This window comes from Antechinus flavipes, chromosome 3 (assembly GCF_016432865.1).
Source record: "Antechinus flavipes isolate AdamAnt ecotype Samford, QLD, Australia chromosome 3, AdamAnt_v2, whole genome shotgun sequence".
Lineage (NCBI taxonomy): Eukaryota > Metazoa > Chordata > Mammalia > Dasyuromorphia > Dasyuridae > Antechinus > Antechinus flavipes.
The window spans coordinates 286,230,377-286,250,036 of NC_067400.1; the positions used below are offsets into that span (position 1 = coordinate 286,230,377).

The window sequence follows — 19,660 nt, forward strand, 5'->3', positions numbered from 1 at the left end:
AGGTTGGAATTAAGTGACTTGTCCAGGGTCACATTGCTAGGAAGTGTTAAGTGTCTGAAGTCAAATTTGAACTCAGGTCCTCCTGACTTAAGGGTTGGTGCTTTATTCACTGCACCATCTACCTGTCCCCATATTTGGTATTTTAAGAAAATCTCTTTTCATATTATATGCATCCACCAAGTTTTTATAGTAATAATTTTATGTGGTCCATATAGTTTTGTCAAATATTGATATGATCTCTGAACTTCAATCCAGCTTAACAATATGACATGCTATATTTCAATTTCTAAAAAAGTGATTTTGAAACTTTTCCTTATACCTAGGAACATTCCTGAAATAAACCTAAAACCTTTTTAAAAAAATTAATAGTATTTTATTTTCCAAATAACATGCAAAGATAGTTTTCAACCACTCAGCTTTACAAAACCTTGTGTTTCAAATTTTTCTCCCTCTGCCCCCCCTTCCAAAGACAGCAAGCAGTATGACATAGGATTAAAATATGCAATTCTTCTAAACATATTTCCATATTCTTCATTAAGCCTAAAATCTTAAACTAGTTTTAAAATATCCCTATTTTTTTTAAATGTAGTTCAAGTAGGAGTAGAAATGAACAGTTTAGTTTTTTCATGTTGTGAGTCTTAAAAGCTTGTTTTTGAATGTATTGTTTCAAAAATGTAATTTATTATTAGAAAGAAAATACAATTGATTTTATAAAGCTGATTTGCATTATTAGTAGCCTTATGCAAGTGTTAAATACTATTAAAATATTGCTATTTGTGAACATTTTAAAATAAAATACTGTATTTGTTGTTATTAGTAATTTGCCATTTTAGAAGTTTTCTGACTTTTCTGGAAACAGGGACTAAAGAATATTTGCGACAGGGTTTTGCTATCAACAAATTTGTTTTGGTTTCCTGCAGTAGTTCCCTGCAGTTATCAGCTATCAATGTACCCCTGCCTTTAGGTTTCCCTTTGCTTTACCACAGGAAAACTGTTGGGTCCTTTTCAAGTATTTTCAGACCCGCCTGACAGGAAATTTTCTAATTGCCGGAATAGTTGGTAGGATAGAAAACTTCTAGAGGCTTGGTTTCCCTTTTTAAACTTGGGAACCTTACAGTCAGAAATTAACATCATGGTTTCTTAGCCATGTTTAAATTTTGGGCCTTTCGAATTCGTTCTATTCGGGTAAGTTTGGCATTTTAAAGGAAAATGTTTTGCTTAGGACTAACTATAATCCAAATAATGAAAGCATAAGACCCATTGTTTTTTCATAAGAAACTTTAAAGAGTTTTTTTTTTTTAATATTGCTTAAACAGTAAACTTTTAAAAAGTGCTGTGCTGAGTTTTCTTTTATTGAGAGTAATCCTGTGATGTATTTTAGACATCAGTTATAGTGCCAGTATGTGAATATTTTATTATATCTATTTACAGTGTTGTATAATTTGTAATATTCTATAATAAATCATATAATACAGTTCCATTTACCTTTAAATTGTTTTATCCAGAATTAACACTAAACAATAAACATGGACAAATATTAATTCTCAGCATAGAATATGAAAATGCAGTTCAAATTTTTCTTGAAGGGAATGATCTATCAACATAGTTCTAAACTTCAAGTTCAAATACTACTTTTTTTTCTAGAATTGAATATTACAAAAAATAATAATTTGAAAACAACTAGATTTTTTTATACTTTCTAAACATAATTCTATCTAACTTTCAGTGTAGAAAATAACTTTAAAGATATTTAACATTAAATTGCATTTATCCAAGAGCCTCTTTGATATTTGTTTTCAGAGAGTATTTTTAATAAGACAACTGTTATTTTAAAGAAGAGAGCAGTGCTTTTTTAAAAGGTATAACTATCAGATATAAATATTTTTGCACAACATAGCAGTTAGTAGAATCATCACTATTCCACAGCTTTTTTTGTTTTTTCATCTTTAGACAAGAGCTCAGTAATTAAGTTTACCATATTTCAAAATGTCCATTTGAAGGAAAAAGCCAAGCATAAATTTAAACAAATTAGGTAGTCTGAACTCAACGGAGAATTAGTTAAGGTAATTTGATTTTGTTTCTCACTATTTTGTAAGTAGCCAGATTAGATTTCATATATATTTTATAACCAAGTCATTTTGAGTGCTTTGGAGAGAGGAGATGTTTTTTGTTTTTATAAAATTAACATTAAATTTCCCGCTGGAGTGTTATAAACCTAAGATAAATCAATTCTGGAATTAGCTATTTTGTCTATTGTAACAGGTATTTTCATTATGTTTGAATATGAGTAAAAGTTGCATGTTTTAGTGAAATCTGTTTATGTGGGAGATTTTTTACATGTTATTGTATTCTAGAAAATGAGTTTTAAAAAATGGGTTTTTTAATTTGAATATAGTTATAACCCTTTATTAGGTAATACTTTTTGGCTTAGAATGTTTTATATTACATTGGTAATGTTTTGCTTAGAACTTTAATGATGCTGTTTAAAAAAAAAAAAACAATCAAAGCAAGTTATAGAATGCATCTAGAACATTTCCTAACTCTAGGCAGAGGAGGAAAAAGGAAATTATGTATACAAGGCAGTGAACAATTCCAAATGTTGAGTCATTCTTTTAAAATCAGTTAATATCACCCTTGCTAAGTTTGTTGCCCTTAATATCCGCATACCAGAATTAGTCTTATGTAATTCAAATAATCAGGATTTAGCTGTTCATTTTAAAATATATATTTTAAGTTTTTGTCTTGTTTAATAGCTTTTAAAATCAGAAAAGTACATTTCCTTTTCTTATGATTCTGAAAAATGAACATTTTGATTATACTTTTGTGGCTGTAGATTTTTCATTAGAATGTAAAAATGTTTACAAAACCATTTCTGTGGCTTGGCTGGCTATATGGCTGCTTTTATTCTTGCTGTCCTTGCTTTGAGACACATACACATCCAAATAGTCCTTTCCCTCATCATTGTGCATAAAATTCTTAGTGATCTCTTTGTACTCTCTTAATATTGTGCATTTTAAATAATTAGGACACTTCCCTAGGAAGACCAACAATATGGACTATTTTACCTAATAAAATAGAATGTGACACAAGTATATAATTATTGACAGGACTGTATGTTTGGGAAAGGTCTGAAACATTGTTGCCACTTAGGTTTCAGTAAAGTGTCACAAAAGTACAAGCACTTTGAAAAGTCCCAAGAACTCAGGTTTGGGAAGTTGGAAACACCAAACTAAAATAGGGATATATGGTAGGATATTAAAAACTTTGCCAACTTCAGTTTTGCCTAAGATGAGATAAAACACTTGAGATGAATAGTATGTGCTATATAGAACAATATATAGAGTTAACTATGATATTTAAAGCATTTATATAGCATAGCACTATTCATAATTTTAAGTCCAATGCTTAATAAATATGCTACTTCAGTGACATACATGCACAGTAAATGTCTGCCATGATAAATGCTGAGTAAGATTTAAAGACAAAAGGAAAATGGTCCCACATCTCAAGGAGCTTAAAATCCTATTGACAGAGGATGGGGAGGGCATATAATTAAGTGTTAAGTCAATCAGGGTAGGCAAGTCCACAATGAAGAGAATAAGTGAAGAGGTGACATCTAAACTCAGTTTTTGTTGTTATTGTTTTTGTTTTTTTCTTTTTTTGTTTTGAAAAGCTAATGATTCTAAAACAGAGTACTACCAGGAACAAGACTGGGTGCTATACCTGGGTGAAATTGGTGATAAAAGTAAGAGAAATCATAAAATGATCACAGCAGAGGAAGAGGATCTGGAAATGACAGTGGAAAAGCAAGGAGTATGCTGAGACCCAATCAACAGAGGGAGAGATGAGGAAAGAAAATGTTTCTTCTAAAAAGAACTTTCCATAAACTCAAGAAAATAGTGTGAATAGAAAAGTTTAATTATAGAATAGGGTTCTAGAGAATCCAATGAAAAGGAAGAATTGAGGAACAGGAAGAACAAGAGAAGGGAGCAGACAAGTAACAAGTGACAGTAAATCGTAGGATTTTAAAGGAACAGCATGTCTCAGTTGGCCAGTTATCCTTAAAAAGTATCTGTTGAGAAATAGCTTTCTTAAGAATCTTAACCAGAGATAGCAAGAATATTAATGTATGTTTGACTAGTAGGGGATGGATGGATCTAGTAAAGGTTTTAAGGTTACAAAAAGAGCCAGGATGATAGTGAAGGCAGAATGCTAGAAAAGATTCAGGGGATTAGATCAAGGATATAGAGGAACTTTGCTTAGCAAGAAGAGCACCACCTCTTCATATGAGAAGGGGGGAGATAGAAAGGGTAGGTATCTGAGTAATGTGAAAAGAGGAGGAGACCAAAGAAGGATCAGTTAATAAATGGCCTCAATTGTGTAGATGAAATATGAAAGTCCTTAGTTGGCAGGAGAGGGCAGGGCTACTCTAGGAGCCCTGAGGAGGCTTCAACAGGTATGGAATAGTTATTGCAGTGAGTGGAATACTAAATGAAATTTAGATAAGACAATGGGAGTAATCTAAGGTTGAAGTTTGGCTAGGTATTGTTGACCATAATGCAAGAAGGCAAGAATAAAAATGAATTGAATCAGTGATGAATGATGATTCCCCCTAGTTGCTATTGTACTCTTTCACAAAAACTAAATTTTGGTATGTTGTTTATGCTTGTGTGTATGCTATTTCCTCCATTAGAATGAAAGTTCCCTAAAAGCAGAAGGAAATGTTTTAGTTTTGTCTTTATAACCTCTGCACACTGACATGTAGCAAGCATTTAATAAAATTTTGATGATTAATTTAGAATAGTTTTGACATAAAAATAACAAGGAGAGGTATGACTTTCTCCATTTTTTCTTATTTTTCCCCCTATTTTTCAGAAAACTCAACTGGGCATGTTGTATTGGTGGTGTTTTTTGTTTTGCTTTATCAGTCACCATACCATTTGTCCTTGCTTAATAAAGTTTATTGATATGATACTTTATAATATATAGCATGATTTATAAAGATGATCAGTTTGGTCCCCAAACCTTATGAAGTACATAATTTGAACATTATTCTTTAACAGATGATGAAATTGAACCTATACAGGTAGATATGACCGAAACCAAACAATTATTTAAGCGACAAAACTGAGATTCTAATCTAGGAGGTTTGTTGCAGTTGTTGTTTTAAATAAAATATTTAACAAGGTAGACGTAAGTCATTTATCAGTAAAATGGTGGGAATAACCTTAAAACATATCCTCTAGGGTTTCTGATTTTACTCTTGAATGATGGTATACTCTAGATTTGGAAAAGCCCGAAATAACTGATGCAGATATTCTTAAAAATCCAGTGTGTTTTCCACTATATCAAACTGTTCTTCCCATCTTGCTTTTTAACATTTTTGGTATCATGCAGAGAGTTCTGAATATTGCAAGCTTATTTAATAATTAATAAATCAATGTTTTTGTGTTCATGTGGCAATAAAAAATAATGAAATAATATAAAGGCAGAAACTAATTTCTTGTTACTTTAAAGTTGTTTGAAACTAGTTTGAAACTAACAGTATTATTTATTGTCTTGAGAGACATTTAAGATTACAATTCATTTATTATTACATATGTGATCTTGTGTGTTTGGGGCCTTATGGAAGATACCCTCTGAGACTATAATTGATACAAATAGCAAATATGCATATCCTCTTTGTGGGGAGAGAGAAAGCAAGGTGGCTCAATTGATGTTAATATTCAGGAAATCACTGAGCATTTATCTATCAATACATTCAACTGTCAAGAAATTTTGTATGCTGTTAACATGAAAAATTTGTTGGAAGATAATGCTTTAGGTTGATGCTCTATTAAGTTAAAGTTGGGCTTTAGTTTTTTGCTTTATTTTAACTCCGTGCATAAGGATTTAAAATGCTCAGTTCCTTTCAGTTAATTTTCTGACACTGAAGATGTCTGTAATAAAAAATGTCATTAGAGCCTGCCTGTTCTCTTCTCATATTTTCATCAGTGATATCCTTGATGCGTATATGATTTTCTTTTTAAAAATTATTTTATTTGAAAAAAAACAGAATAAAAAAAGAAAAACAGGGAAGAAATGCAAAACAAAATAAAGCAAAACAAAAAAGAACATTGTCATGTGTCCAGCAGAGCATCAGGGAGGAGTCAAAATATGTAACAGCAAATTACTAAATCAAGAAAATATGTATATTAATAGAAGAAATTATATTCATGGATACCTATTTTTCTTTACTTTCTTGTAAATTGTTCTTTTGTTCTCTGCTGTACACCTTATTTACTTTATTCTTTTTCCACCTTTCTTCCCTCCCCCCTACTACTCCAAGCAAGCTATAGTTAAGAAAAGTTATACTGATATATACATGGGTAGATACACACACACACACATACTTATACATTCCCCACATATATACACATAACTTTCCTATCCCAGCTGACTCTCTTTTATGATTCTGCTCTTTAATTTGTATTGCTATTGCTTAACTTCCCCCACCCAAGAATCCCTCCCTTTTCTTCCCTCACCCTTTGCTTTCCCATCTGCCCATCCCTCATCTCTTATTTCTTATTTCCCTTGATTATTGGGGGGGCGGGGGAGGGGTGCTGAGACAATTGGGGTTAGGTGACTTGTCCAGGGTCATACAGCTAGGAGAGGTATTAAGTGTCTGAAGTCACATTTGAACTCAAGTCCTCCTGAGCTAGTGCTCTATCCACTGCGCTACCTAGCTGCCCCTCATTTCTTACTTCCTTATAAATTTTGGAAGGTCCAAATTCTTAGACCTCGCCCTTGGATTTCCCACCCTCCCCCTTTAAAAATAAAGTTTAGAAAATGATTGTACCTAGTAGTTTGTCTCCTCGATGCCTCTCGTGTGCAGTAAGCATCCTGGACAGGGGGAGGGGGATTGTCTGTCCCATTTCTTGGTTTTAATGTCTTCCTATCTTTCCATAGCAATGATCCCTTGCCCTTAACTTTGGAATTTGGAGATTATATGCAGATGTGTAAAAGGCTCATGAATATGGATAAAATCTAATATAAATTAGAACTTATAAATTCTAAAATAAAATCTGAAACACTAAAATGAATAAATAAATAAATCTGGGAAGGTGCTATACATTTCATGGTGTGTGTGTGTGTGTGTGTGTGTGTGTGTGTGTGTGTGTGTATAGTATTGTGTATTAAACCCATTCCTAATGTGAATAAATTTTCAGAATTGCCATCCTTCCTCCCCTCTCTCATGCCACTGTGCCTATTCTGTCTCTGAACCTCATTTGTATAACATGATTACTGTTTTTACTTTAACTCTGCCAATCTTTCTTTTGAGCTCTACGCTATTGTTAATGTGAATTTTGAACATATATATTTCCCATGTTTGTCCATATTTAAACAGTTTGTCCATGTTGAGTTCCTTGAAATTGATCTTTGATATTGGCTTTTATATGTTAAATTTTCTTTTAAGATCGAGTTTGGTTAATAGAAAGTACTGAAAATCTGCAAGTTCATTGAATAGCCAATTTTTCAAATTCAGCATTATAATTTTGGCAAATTTATTTTTGGCTACAGGCCTAGTTCTTTGATTGTCAGTAGATATAATTCTCTTTGATCTGGGGGTTTTGAAATTTGGCAATAATATTCCTGTGTGTTTTCCACAAAGGATTTCATTGAGGTGGTGATCAGTGGATTTTTTCTATTTCAACTTTCCCTCATGTTCTATTACTCTGGGACAATTTTTTTTGGATTATTTCCTGTATTATTGTGTCAAAGTTCTTTTTGGTCATAACTTTCAGGCAATCCACTTGTTTTTATAATTTCTCTTCTTGATCTGTTTTCCAGGTCTGTCATTTTCCTTATAAGATGTTTCACAGTCTTAAGAATGTGAACACATTCCCTCATTCTTTATTGTCTGTTTTGTTATTACTTGGTTCATAATCTTCTTGTTTTTCTTGGTTGGTTTTTATGTATTTATTTTTGGTTTTTCCTCATTGTCTCTCATTTGATTTTTAAATTCTTTTTTAAAGAGTTGTATAAATTCTCTCTGGGCAGGGAGAGATTTTATGTTACTTTTTGGGGTAGACTTTTTTTTTCCTTCAGTGTTGTTCTCTAAAGATGAACCCCGACTTCCCTATACCATAGTAAGTTTCTATGGTGTGGGTCTTTCTTTGCCAGTTCCATTTTTAAAAAATAAGAAGTATTAGAGTAAACACCTCCAACCGTGGAGTGGGGGGATAGTGTCTGAGATTCCTTTCAGCTCTCCCTTCTGACCAGGAACCCCAAAACCAAGAGCTGCAGCCCAGCTGGGCTCAGTGTTCTAGCCACAGTTCCCTCAGTCTTCCTGGACTAGAACCCCAACTCCACAAACAGTCCAGAAGATGAAAGTCTCTTCAGTTCCTGCTGAGACTCCAGCCACACCCAGCTAGCCCAAGGAATGCCTTCTTGGTATTCCTGTGGAACTAGTCTAGAGGTATTTGCATTTCATGTGTAATCTTAGTCTGGGGTCTTCAGATCTTGTTGGGTTGTACCAGTGACCCCTGTTCTGCCCCAAATCTCCAAACCTTCTTGATTTTTCCCCATGTCTATGTTCTCCCTGAAGCAGAAATTTTTTCTATTTGTAGGAGGAATCCAAAGCCTGAAATTTACCAACCTACTCTGCCATTTTCCAGAATCTTCTCCTCCACATATGATTTTTATGAAGAAAGATTTTAAAAATGAAAAAGTCAGCATATAATTTGGTATTAATGACCTCCCATTTTCCTAGGGAAAGGGCATTATTAATGCCATTTGTAATTTTTCCACTGTTTTGGAATCTTCAGTTTCCTCAACAAATTATAAATTGGCCTTCAAATAGTTTATACACTGATTTACCTTTAGCAGAGATTTTCTCATTGTATGATTGTTTGGGTTCATCCTATGTTCCCCAAATTTTTCTTGAATGCTCTTTCAACTTTCTAATTTAAAGATGTTGGAAACTTGGCTACTAAGAATCCAAGATAGTTCTATTGTCATTGATCTTAAAAATAAATCATTATAGCTTGGTTCCATTTTCTGCCTATTTCTTATTCTCATGTCAATGTCATGTAAGAATGCTCTTGAGATGATATGGTTTATTTGGTTCTAAAGCTTTCTTAATCTAATCTCTACTTCTTTTCACTTAATAGAGTGATATTTTTCTTAATTTTACTTCATCTTCCTCCATAGTGTTTTACAAATGTGTTTGTAGTCTAAAATGATATTGCTTTTGTCTACTAAGTCTCTCTGCTTGGTCAAGATATCTTGTTGCACAAGAGAACTGTTCGGTTCTGCAAACATATACTGTATCTAGGATATATTGCAACATATCTAACATATATAGGACTGCTTGCCATCGAGGGGAAGGGGTGGAGGGACGGAGGGGAAAAATCGGAACAGAAACGAGTGCAAGGGATAATGTTGTAAAAAAAATTACCCTGGCATGGATTCTGTCAATATAAAGTAATTATTAAATAAAATAAAATAAAATAAAATATTAAAAAAAAAGATATCTTGTTGCAGTTTTAAAGATTTCTGAGTACCTTTTCACTGTGGGAACTGCTTTGCATGTTTAAACTCTTGTAGGAAGTGATGATAATGAAGGTCAATATTTTTGCTTTTTTTCTTTTCTCTTTATTTTTTCAAATAGATGAGATTGAAGCAGTTGTAATTATATGCACTGTTTTTTCATCTTTACCATTTCCACTAATTTGATAATGATTTTTACCCTTCTAGCTAATTGTGACTGGAGGTTAATATTCTATAGATTACTGATTCTGAAATTATTTCTACATTAGTGACCAGTTTCTTGTCAAACTATATATTATCTTTCATAAAGCAAATTAGAACATTGAACATATTTCCTGTCAGACTCATGGATAGAAGCATAATTTATAGATCAACAAGGGATAATATTATGATATATAATTTTATTACATTAATTTTTAAAATTTTTGTACAAATAAAATCAATGTAGCCAAGATTGAAAGGAATGCAGAAAAGGATGGGGAATGGTATACACACTTTCTTAGATAAAGTATATCTCTCTCTCTGTTTCTCTTTCTATCTGTCTCTCTTTTTTTTCCCCTGAGGCAATTGGTGTTAAATGATTTGCCCAGGGTCACACTGCTAGGAAGTTTTAAGTGTCTGAGGTCAAATTTGAACTCAGGTCCTCCTGATTTCAGGGCTGGTGTTCTATCCACTGCGTTATCTAGCTACCCCAAAAATTATTTTTAAAAGAGGTTTAGCTTTTATCTTAAATTGCTTTTTAAATTTAATTTAATTTGTTATTTTTTTTTTAATATTCTGCTTATAATTGGAGTAGGAATGGAAGTATCTTTAAACAAAGTGTTATTTATTGACCTTCTACCTTACCAGGTGTAAGACTGTATAGGATTAGAACCTCAGGTAAAAGTTGTACATAAATATTTTTTAGCTTCATTATAGAAATAGAAACTATTATAGAAATAGTTCTCTATAGTAGGATTTCTACTTTACAGAAATATTTTAAATATCTGCATGAATCAAAAGATTATTTTAGTTTAATGTATCTACTTATAGAGTAGAATATATATATTTTTTCTTGTAGTTTTTCTAAATTGGCATTTATGCCATTTGTCAAAAAATATTTAAACTTAATAATAATAATATCTAGCATTTACAGAGTATCTAATATATGTCAAGTATTTTGCTAATCCCTTTATAAATTGTTGCATTTGTTCCTCAGAACAACCCTGGAGATAAGGCAGTATTATTATTTCCATTTTATGAATAAGGAAACAGGCAAAAATAGAGGTTAAATGACTTGCTCAGGATCATATAGCTAATAAATGTCAGAGGCTGAATTTAAATCAAGTCTTTTTGACTTCAGACTCAGTGCTCTATCCATGACCCTACCTAGATAGTGTAAGCATTACTCATTTTTCCATTGTCTTTTGCATATGAAATTCCAGTATTGACATCATTACATATTTTCTTGCCAGTCAGTTGACTTGTCACTTATAACCAAGTTTTCTATATAAGAGGTGATTTTGTTTGAGAGTTTATTTCTTAAAAAGTCTACTTACCTGATGAAATTTTACTTTGAAGTGTTGTTTTCTAGTGGCTTTAATAAAGATCTTTTATTTATCTCAACAGGAAGAAGGCAGTATCAAAGAAATTGCAATCACACATCATGTAAAGGAAGGACATGAAAAAGCAGATCCCTCCCAGTTTGAACTTCTAAAAGTACTAGGGCAAGGATCATTTGGAAAGGTATATTATCTTTATATTAATGAAAATTAGTTACACATACCATGGGATTTAGGAAACAATTTGCTTAAAAGAAAAGCAATGTGTATGTTTATCAATGGCTTATCTGATAGTATTAAGTAGTTATCAAATGAGAGAAAGCGACCGTCATTCACAAGTACATTGGAACTTTTTTGAGGACCTCATAATAGCATAAGTTCATGTTTTGCCTTACATTTTACCTTCAGAAAGCATAATCTCTGGAGAGCTTCTCTAAAAAAATTTAAAAAGAAAATAAATGACAAAGACACCATCTTGGATGATGGGCATTGATATTTTTGTAACTTTATTTCTTTAGAGTGATGTACAAATTACTGCATTTTAGAACTAGAGGGAATTTTCTTTATTTCTTTATTCTATAGATTACTGATTCTGAAATTATTTCTACATTAGTGACCAGTTTCTTGTCAAACTATATAATATCTTTCATAGAGTAAATTAGAACATTGTCCAACTTCTTTATTTCATGCAGAATTGTAGATGTATGTTACATCTGTAATAATTATAATGTAATAATTCATTTCTTCAGGCCAGAACTCTGAGGGAGCATATCAGCTTGCACAGTATAGAACTATCTCCCCCTGAATAAAAGTCTAAAGACACTGGTTGACAAATCTCCTTGAGTTAAGTGTCTGTTTGTTTTGTCACTTTAGTATTTTAGTCTACAAAATGAGTTTAATATATATTTCAAGAAATAACATTCAAGACCCCAGGAGTTGCCACATTTTTTTTCTCCCTAGATTAAAATTTAAATACTGTATTACAAACACATTGCATTAACCAATCCAGGTCAAATATTTTATTTTGAAAACAACCATGCAGGGCTTAAACAAGTCAAATAATAACAACAGGTAGCTTTTACCTAATACTTTAAAATTTGCAAATAGAGTGTTAATCATTTTATCTTTACAATAACCTTAGAAGATAAATATTATGAATAACATCATTTTACAGATTGGGAAACTGAAGTTCAGTGATCTATCCACTGTATCACCTAGCAGCCTGGCAAAGAAAGACTTTGTACTGTTGAAAAGTTAAGCCAAAACAGCTAGGTGGCGAAGTAGATAGAGCTCCAGCCCTTGAAGTCAAAAGGACTGAGTTCAAATCCAGCCTCAGACATATTCTAGTTTTGCCACCTCTTCTCACTCCCCTCAAAAGTTAAGCCAAGCTTTTGTTTGCCAGGCACTTACCACTATGCCAATAACCTAATAAGGCTAGAAATAAGAATACTACTAAAAGATGGGGAGAAAGGTTTAGAATGGGGAAAATGGATTTTTTATTTAAAGACTAGAGCAGAGCTGTATAGAAGACTTAAGAGAGCTATCAGATAAATATCCTAATTTTCTCTATGACTTATTTAATTTACATAGATTTGTTAAGCTTTGGATTTGTAAATATTATCCATTCTTGATTAGTCTCACTAGATGACTTGCCTATCTGTATAAATCTAGATATAAAAAACCTGTTTCTTAGTTATATGATTTCTGCAGAACTGGGAACTGGGGAAGCTGAGGAGTGTTTCTAAGGTTATGCCATTCTACCTGTTCAAGGCTGAAACCCCATTTTAAAGCCTTATTCTTAAATAGCTTATTTGTATACTTTGTGTTGAGCTTTTGGTAGACCTTTGAGAAGTAATAAAATTCATTCCTCTTTTTCAAGGACTAATGAAATATTGGCCTTTTGCTTCTCCTTTTCTACCTTTCCAGTTGCCTGACAAAAAGAAAAGCTAAAAATTAAGTTTTCAATTCTGGATACAGTTTGGTTAAAAAAAAAAAAAATGAAACATCAGACAGAAATGTCTCACAAAGTACTGCCTTGAGCATTGTTATTTCATGATAACATCAATATGTTATTTTTAGATTTGCTAAAATCTATCATTTGCTTATTTGTAACATTGTTCTTATAAAACTAATTCCAAACAATAACTTTTTTACTAATATTAGGAAGGTTATCCCTCAAATCTTCACCAAGAATTTCAATTATCTGGGCTATCTTATTACCATGAATCATGTAGAGTAGGCTTTATCCACATATAATTAGTTGACTTAATACCACACAGTATTTTGAAAACAAGCAAACTATTAATAAATATATGCACCATATCCAAAGCTTTCTATTTCTTTCATGAATTAAATGGACATTTATCATTATATACACATTTGACTCCTAGGCAGAACCTCTGACTACAAGACCTCAAACCCCAGGTGGGATAGGGGTAAAGGGTGATACAGAGGAAAAAGTCTGCAGAATGGTTTATTTATGTTAAGCCAGAACTGATTGTTTATTTTGTTAAAACAATAAGATTGTTTAATCCTAACTAAATATTTGAAAATTATTTACAAAAAAAATGATTTTTGCAGTAAGAAATTATAAATGAAAACTGTACACCATCCATTTGTACAGGCTATCTTTAACAAGTGGAAAGCTCTTAATTATAATTTTATCAAATTGCCTTGTAGACTAAAACTATAAGGTTTTGCTGTGTGTAATTGTTAAATTTGAAAAGATACAATTCTATCCATAATTTATGTGCATCCATCTAAGAATATACCACAATATAATCTAATTAGGTGATATTATATTTTGACTTACTATATAAAAGAACAATGCTTCTATTTAAAAAAATTGTGGGTTTTTTTTTTTTAATCAAATAGGTATTTCTAGTAAAAAAAATCTCAGGATCTGATGCTAGACAGCTTTATGCAATGAAAGTATTGAAAAAGGCCACACTGAAAGGTAAGTGCTTTTTGAAGTTCTGAATTTTATTTAGCATAAATTCCTACTTAATAACTTAAAATTATACCAGCTTTTCATAATCTATTTTTATTTTCCTTCTTAAGTACAATTTTTTTGGGGGGGTAAGTCTTTATCAAGATGATCTGGAAGCATATGAAAAGTAAGGATGCAAAGTCTTACTTTAGAAGTTTTAGCTTACTCATAAGTTGTACCTTTATTCCCAGATGTAGACCTGGGAGCTTACAGGACTACACCTATGGGTTTGATTTTCTGCTTTGTTTTAAATTATTTAGATTTCTTTGTGCACCCAGGGACTTTCGGTAAGGTAGTATGAAATGTATGGATTTCATTTTGAGGGCTTTTGGCCTCATATCTAAAGGTTCTGGCTAGATTTTATAATGATAATGATTCTCTTGGAAAATTGGAAAATAGTGCCATATAATGGAAAAAGACTTACAGTGAAACTCAAGAAACCTGATCTCTATCACAAATTAACTAGAACCTTGATTAGGTCTCTTCATCTTTTAGCTTCAATTTCCTCATCTGTATCTGAACTATATTTTACCTCTAAAAATAGAATTCTGTGATAACTATTATTATAAACTTGATTTTTGGAGGCAGAAAGTTGGGACAAGTTGAAATAGTCCAGGTATTATGTAAATTCAGGTGAGGTTATAGTTATGGGTGTACCAGGAAGCAGAACTGAACAGTATCATAGGGAAGGAAAATAAAACTTGTCAGTTAAATGAACATTAAAAAGAAAACAATTAATATGTGATAGTTGATTTCAAGAGAGTAACATGATAGATTTGTGCCATCTATTTCTTAGCTACAAAATTGAGTTAATTTTAAAATAAGTTTGACCCTCTCACTTCTCAAAATGTAGATGTTAAGTTTACAGACTTTTCTCTTCAACAGATAATAGTAATTTATCTACTCCAGGGGAGAGAGGCAAAAAAAAAATTTTAACTTTTTAAAAATTTACAATATTTTATTTTCCAAATATACATATAGTTTTCAACATTCCTTTGGTTTTGTTTGTTTGTTTTTTGTGAGACAATTGGGATTAAGTGACTTGTTAGTGTTAAATAACTAGTAAATGTTAAGTGTCTGAGGATCAGATTTGAACTCAGGTCTGATCTCTTGACTCCAAAGCTGATACTCTGTCCATTATACCATCTCACTGTCTCAACATTTATTTTTGGAAGATTTTTCGTGTTCCAAATTTTTCTTTCCCAAGACAGCAAGCAGTCTGATAAAGGTTAATTATGTGTGGTTCTTTTAAAATATATTTCTTAGGGGATAGCTAGGTGGTGCAGTGGATAGAACACCGGCACTGGAGTCAGGAGGACCTAGTTGTATGACCTTGTTACTTAACCCCAATTGCCTCACTCTCCCCACTCAAAAAAAAAAAAAAGAAAACATTTCCATATTTGTCATGTTGTGCAAGAACAATAAGACTAAAATGAAAATTTAAGCCATAAGAAAGAAAAATAACAAAAAATGAAAAAAAACTGCTTTGATCCATATTTAGTATCCATACTTCTCTCTCTGGGTGTGAAGGGCATTTTCCATTTGAAATCTCTTGACTTTATCTTGAATCACAGCATTGTTGAAAAGAGCCAAATCCATCATAGTTGATCATCACATGATCTTGTTGGAGCTGTGTATATTTCATTTAGCATCAGTTCATTAAGTCTCTCCAGTCCTTTCTGAAATCATCCTCCTGATCATTTCTTATAGAAGAATAAAGATTCCATTACATTCATATATAATAACATATTCAGCCATTTCCCCAATTGGTGGATGTTCACTCAGTTCCCACTTTCTTGTTACTATAAAAAGGGCTGCCACAAACATTTTTGCACATGTGGGTCCCTTTTCCTCCTTTAAGATCTCTTTGGAATACAGGCCCAGTAGAGACACTGCTGGATCAAAGGGATGCATAATTCCAAATAGCTTTCCAGAATGGTTGGATCATTTCACAATAATACCAACAGTGCATTAGTGACTTTTTAATGTATCCTTCTGTAAAGTGAGACGAAGACTTGTAGGATGGTTAGGACCTTGGATTCCTCCTCTGTGACCTTTGTCTTCTATCTCTCAAATCTCATAGATTTTTGCTTTATCTCAAAACAGTTTTTAATCCATAGAAGGAAAAATTCTATTTTAAAAGAATCTTCTTTATTAATGAGAATATTGTCAGGAGTATTCCTTGAGAGGCAATAGAGATTTGGAGAAGCAGTGCCTAATTTTTTTTTTAATTTTTAGCTTTTGACAGATCTTAAGTAGAATTCATATTTCAGATCCATTTCACAAAAATAATGGCAAAGGGTCATTATCAGTTGAGAAATTTGGGGGTCAAGTTAGTCAGGAATCAGAGAAGGCTTCAGGAAAGGAAGTAGCATTTGCTTTGAGTTGTAAGATCTGATTAGGAATTTTTTAGACTGTGGAGAATTACATGGAGAACATTACAAGAACAGGCTTGAGTAGAGAGAATAGAATACAGAAATGTTGTGGAAATGGAATTTATAGGACCTGATATAAAAACTTAGGGGAAAGGAAAGAGTCAGATAGGAAGGAGACAGATAAGTAGGAGAAGTACCAGAACCAGAAATAGTAATGTCAGAAAGAAGAGGTTTTAGGAGAAAGATAAGAAACTCACTTGTGGACTTGTTGAGATTTAGTTGCCAGTAGAAGATCCATTTGGGAGTATCTTGAAGAGAGTTAGAAATATGGGTCTGGATCGACTTCCGGTTAAGATGGCAGAGAGGAGGCACACAGCTGCATAAGCTCCACGCTTTCTCTCACTATCCACTTCATTACAAGCCTCTGAATTAATGCTTGACTGAAAAAAAAACCCACAAATAGTTACCAAGAGAAGCCATCCTCGAGATTCGCTAAGAAAGGTTTGTCTTTACTGGAGGGCTGGGACGGTTTTAGATCGGGCACAGGCTGAGGGCAGCGGCAGTGAGAGCACGGGAGCAGACTGGAGAGGGGGTGGGGAGTGATCGCAGCCGTCTCTGCAGGGAGAGCTTCGCTACAGGTTTGGATACTTTGCTCCGGCAGCAAGTCAGCAGCCCAGAAGAGAAGCTAAAAACACCGGGGCTGAAGAATACAACCCCAAACAGCTGGAGTCTCTCGGGACCTGGCCGCTCCCCCCCTTCCCTCCCCACAGTGACTCAGCACGCTCTGGGATCTCAGAGCCCACGAGCACACAGTCCTGCTAGTGCCTCACTGCTGCCCCCTGCAGTCTGGAGAGGAAGCTCGATAACATACCCAGCCCCTCCCCCAAAGAAAGAATCCAGTTTTTTCTGTTTTTCTTTGGTAGTTTGTCTTTGATTATTAGACAGGATGAGCAAGAAGCTGAAGAGGACTTTAACCCTTGACAGCTTCTATACAGATAGAGAGCAGACTCTAAATCCTGAGGAGACTAAAAACAGACAGTCTCCAGGTGAATCCCCAAAGGAGGAGATCATCTGTTCCTCAGCACAGATGAACCTCATAGAAGTGATTAAAAAGGCTCTCACAAGGGAGCTAGAAGAAAAATGGGGAAAGCAGAGTGAGGCTTGGCAAAAGGAGAGGGAAGCTTGGGAAAAGGAGAGGGAGGCTTGGCAAAAGAGCCTGGAGAAAGTTAGAGAGTGGATAAAGAAGTAAAATCCTTGAAAAATAGGATTAGTGAACTGGAAACAGAAAACAGCTCTCTAAAAAACAAAATTGGCAAAATGGAAAAAAATTCCACAGAACAAAAGAACTCAATTGGACAATTAGAAAAAGATTTTTAAAAAGTGAGTGAAGAAAATACTTCACTGAAAATCAGAATTGAACAAGTGGAATTGAATGACTCAAGGAGACAAGAAGAATCAGTCAAGCAAATCCAAAAAAATCAAACAATGGAGAAAAATGTGAAATACCTTCTGGGGAAGACAACAGACCTGGAAAACAGATCCAGGAGAGACAATCTGAGAATCATTGGACTTCCAGAAAAACATGATGAAAAAAAGAGCCTGGACACTATTTTCTAGGAAATTATCAAAGAGAACTGCCCAGAAGTCATAGGAACAGAGGAAAAAATAAACATTGAAAGGATTCATCGATCACCCACTGAAAGGGATCCTAAAATCAAAACACCAAGGAATATAGTGGCCAAATGCCAGAATCCTCAGATGAAGGAAAAAATATTGCAAGTGGCTAGAAAAACCCAATTCAAGTATCAAGGAGCCACAATAAGGATCACCCAGGATCTGGCAGCATCCACATTAAAAGATCGAAGGGCCTGGAATATGATATTCCGAAAGGCTAAGGAACTTGGTATGCAACCAAAAATAACTTACCCAGCGAGAATGAGCATCTTTTTCCAGGGAAGAAGATGGACATTCAATGAAGTAAGCGAATTTCATCTATTTCTGATGAAAAAACCAGAACTTAACAAAAAGTTTGATCTACAAATATAGAACTCAAGAGAAATCTAAAAAGGTAAAGATTAATCTTGGGAACTATATTTTGACTATATAGATGTATAAAGAATACATGTATACCTTGTTCTAGAAATTGATGTGGAAAGGACATTGTATCAGAAAAAGGGTAAAGTGGGGGTAGTATATCTCATGAAGAGGCATAGGAAACCTATTATATCTGAGAGAAAGAATGGAGGGGGATGAATATAGTGGGTATCTTACTGCCTTCAGAATTGGCTTTAAGTGAAAAATCTTAAGACATATTCAATCTATGGTGAAACTTCTCCCACCTCATTGAAAAGTGAGAAGGGAAAAGTGAAAAGGGAAGGGATAAGCTAAGCGGAAGGGAATACGGGAACTAGGAGGGAAAGGGGTAAGATAGGGGGAGGAACTCTAAGGCGGGGGGAGGGATACTAAAAAGGGAGGGCTGTGAGAAGCAAGGGGTGCTCACAAGCTTAATACTTGGAAGGGGGGGAAAGGGGAAAGAAGGGAGGAAAGCATAAACCGGGGTTAACAAGATGGCAAGTAATACAGAATTGGTCATTCTAACCATAAATGTGAACGGGGTAAACTCCCCCATAAAGAGGAAGCGGTTAGGAGAATGGATTAAAAGCCAGAATCCTACAATATGTTGTTTACAGGAAACACACCTGAAGCGGGGAGATACATGCAGGTTAAAGGTAAAAGGTTGGAGCAAAATCTACTATGCTTCAGGTGAAGTCAAAAAAGCAGGGGTAGCTATCCTGATCTCAGATCAAGCTAAAGCAAAAATTGATCTAATTAAAAGAGATAAGGAAGGGCACTATATCTTGCTAAAGGGTAGCATGGATAATGAAGCACTATCTAAATTAAACATATATGCACCAAGTGGGGTAGCATCTAAATTCTTAAAAGAGAAACTAAGAGAGCTGCAAGAAGAAATAGACAGTAAAACTATAATAGTGGGAGATCTTAACCTTGCACTCTCAGAATTAGATAAATCAAGCCACAAAATAAATAAGAAAGAAGTCAAAGAGGTAAATAGAATACTAGAAAAGTTAGATATGATAGATCTCTGGAGAAAATGTAATGGAGACAGAAAGGAATACACTTTCTTTTCAGTAGTTCATGGAACCTATACAAAAATTGACCATATATTAGGACATAAAAACCTCAAACTCAAATGCAGTAAGGTA

General features: G+C 33.6%; 1 protein-coding gene across 3 annotated transcripts in view; it reads left to right on the forward strand.

Moving 5' to 3' along the window:
• RPS6KA3 (ribosomal protein S6 kinase A3) overlaps positions 1–19,660 on the forward strand; it is a 99,735-nt gene that overhangs the window by 31,581 nt on the left and 48,494 nt on the right. For all 3 annotated transcript variants that reach the window (XM_051985130.1, XM_051985128.1, XM_051985129.1), the window contains exons 3-4: positions 11,140–11,256; positions 13,947–14,028. In XM_051985130.1, the coding sequence (XP_051841090.1) occupies positions 11,140–11,256; positions 13,947–14,028 (199 nt within the window). The remainder of the gene's footprint in view (positions 1–11,139; positions 11,257–13,946; positions 14,029–19,660) is intronic.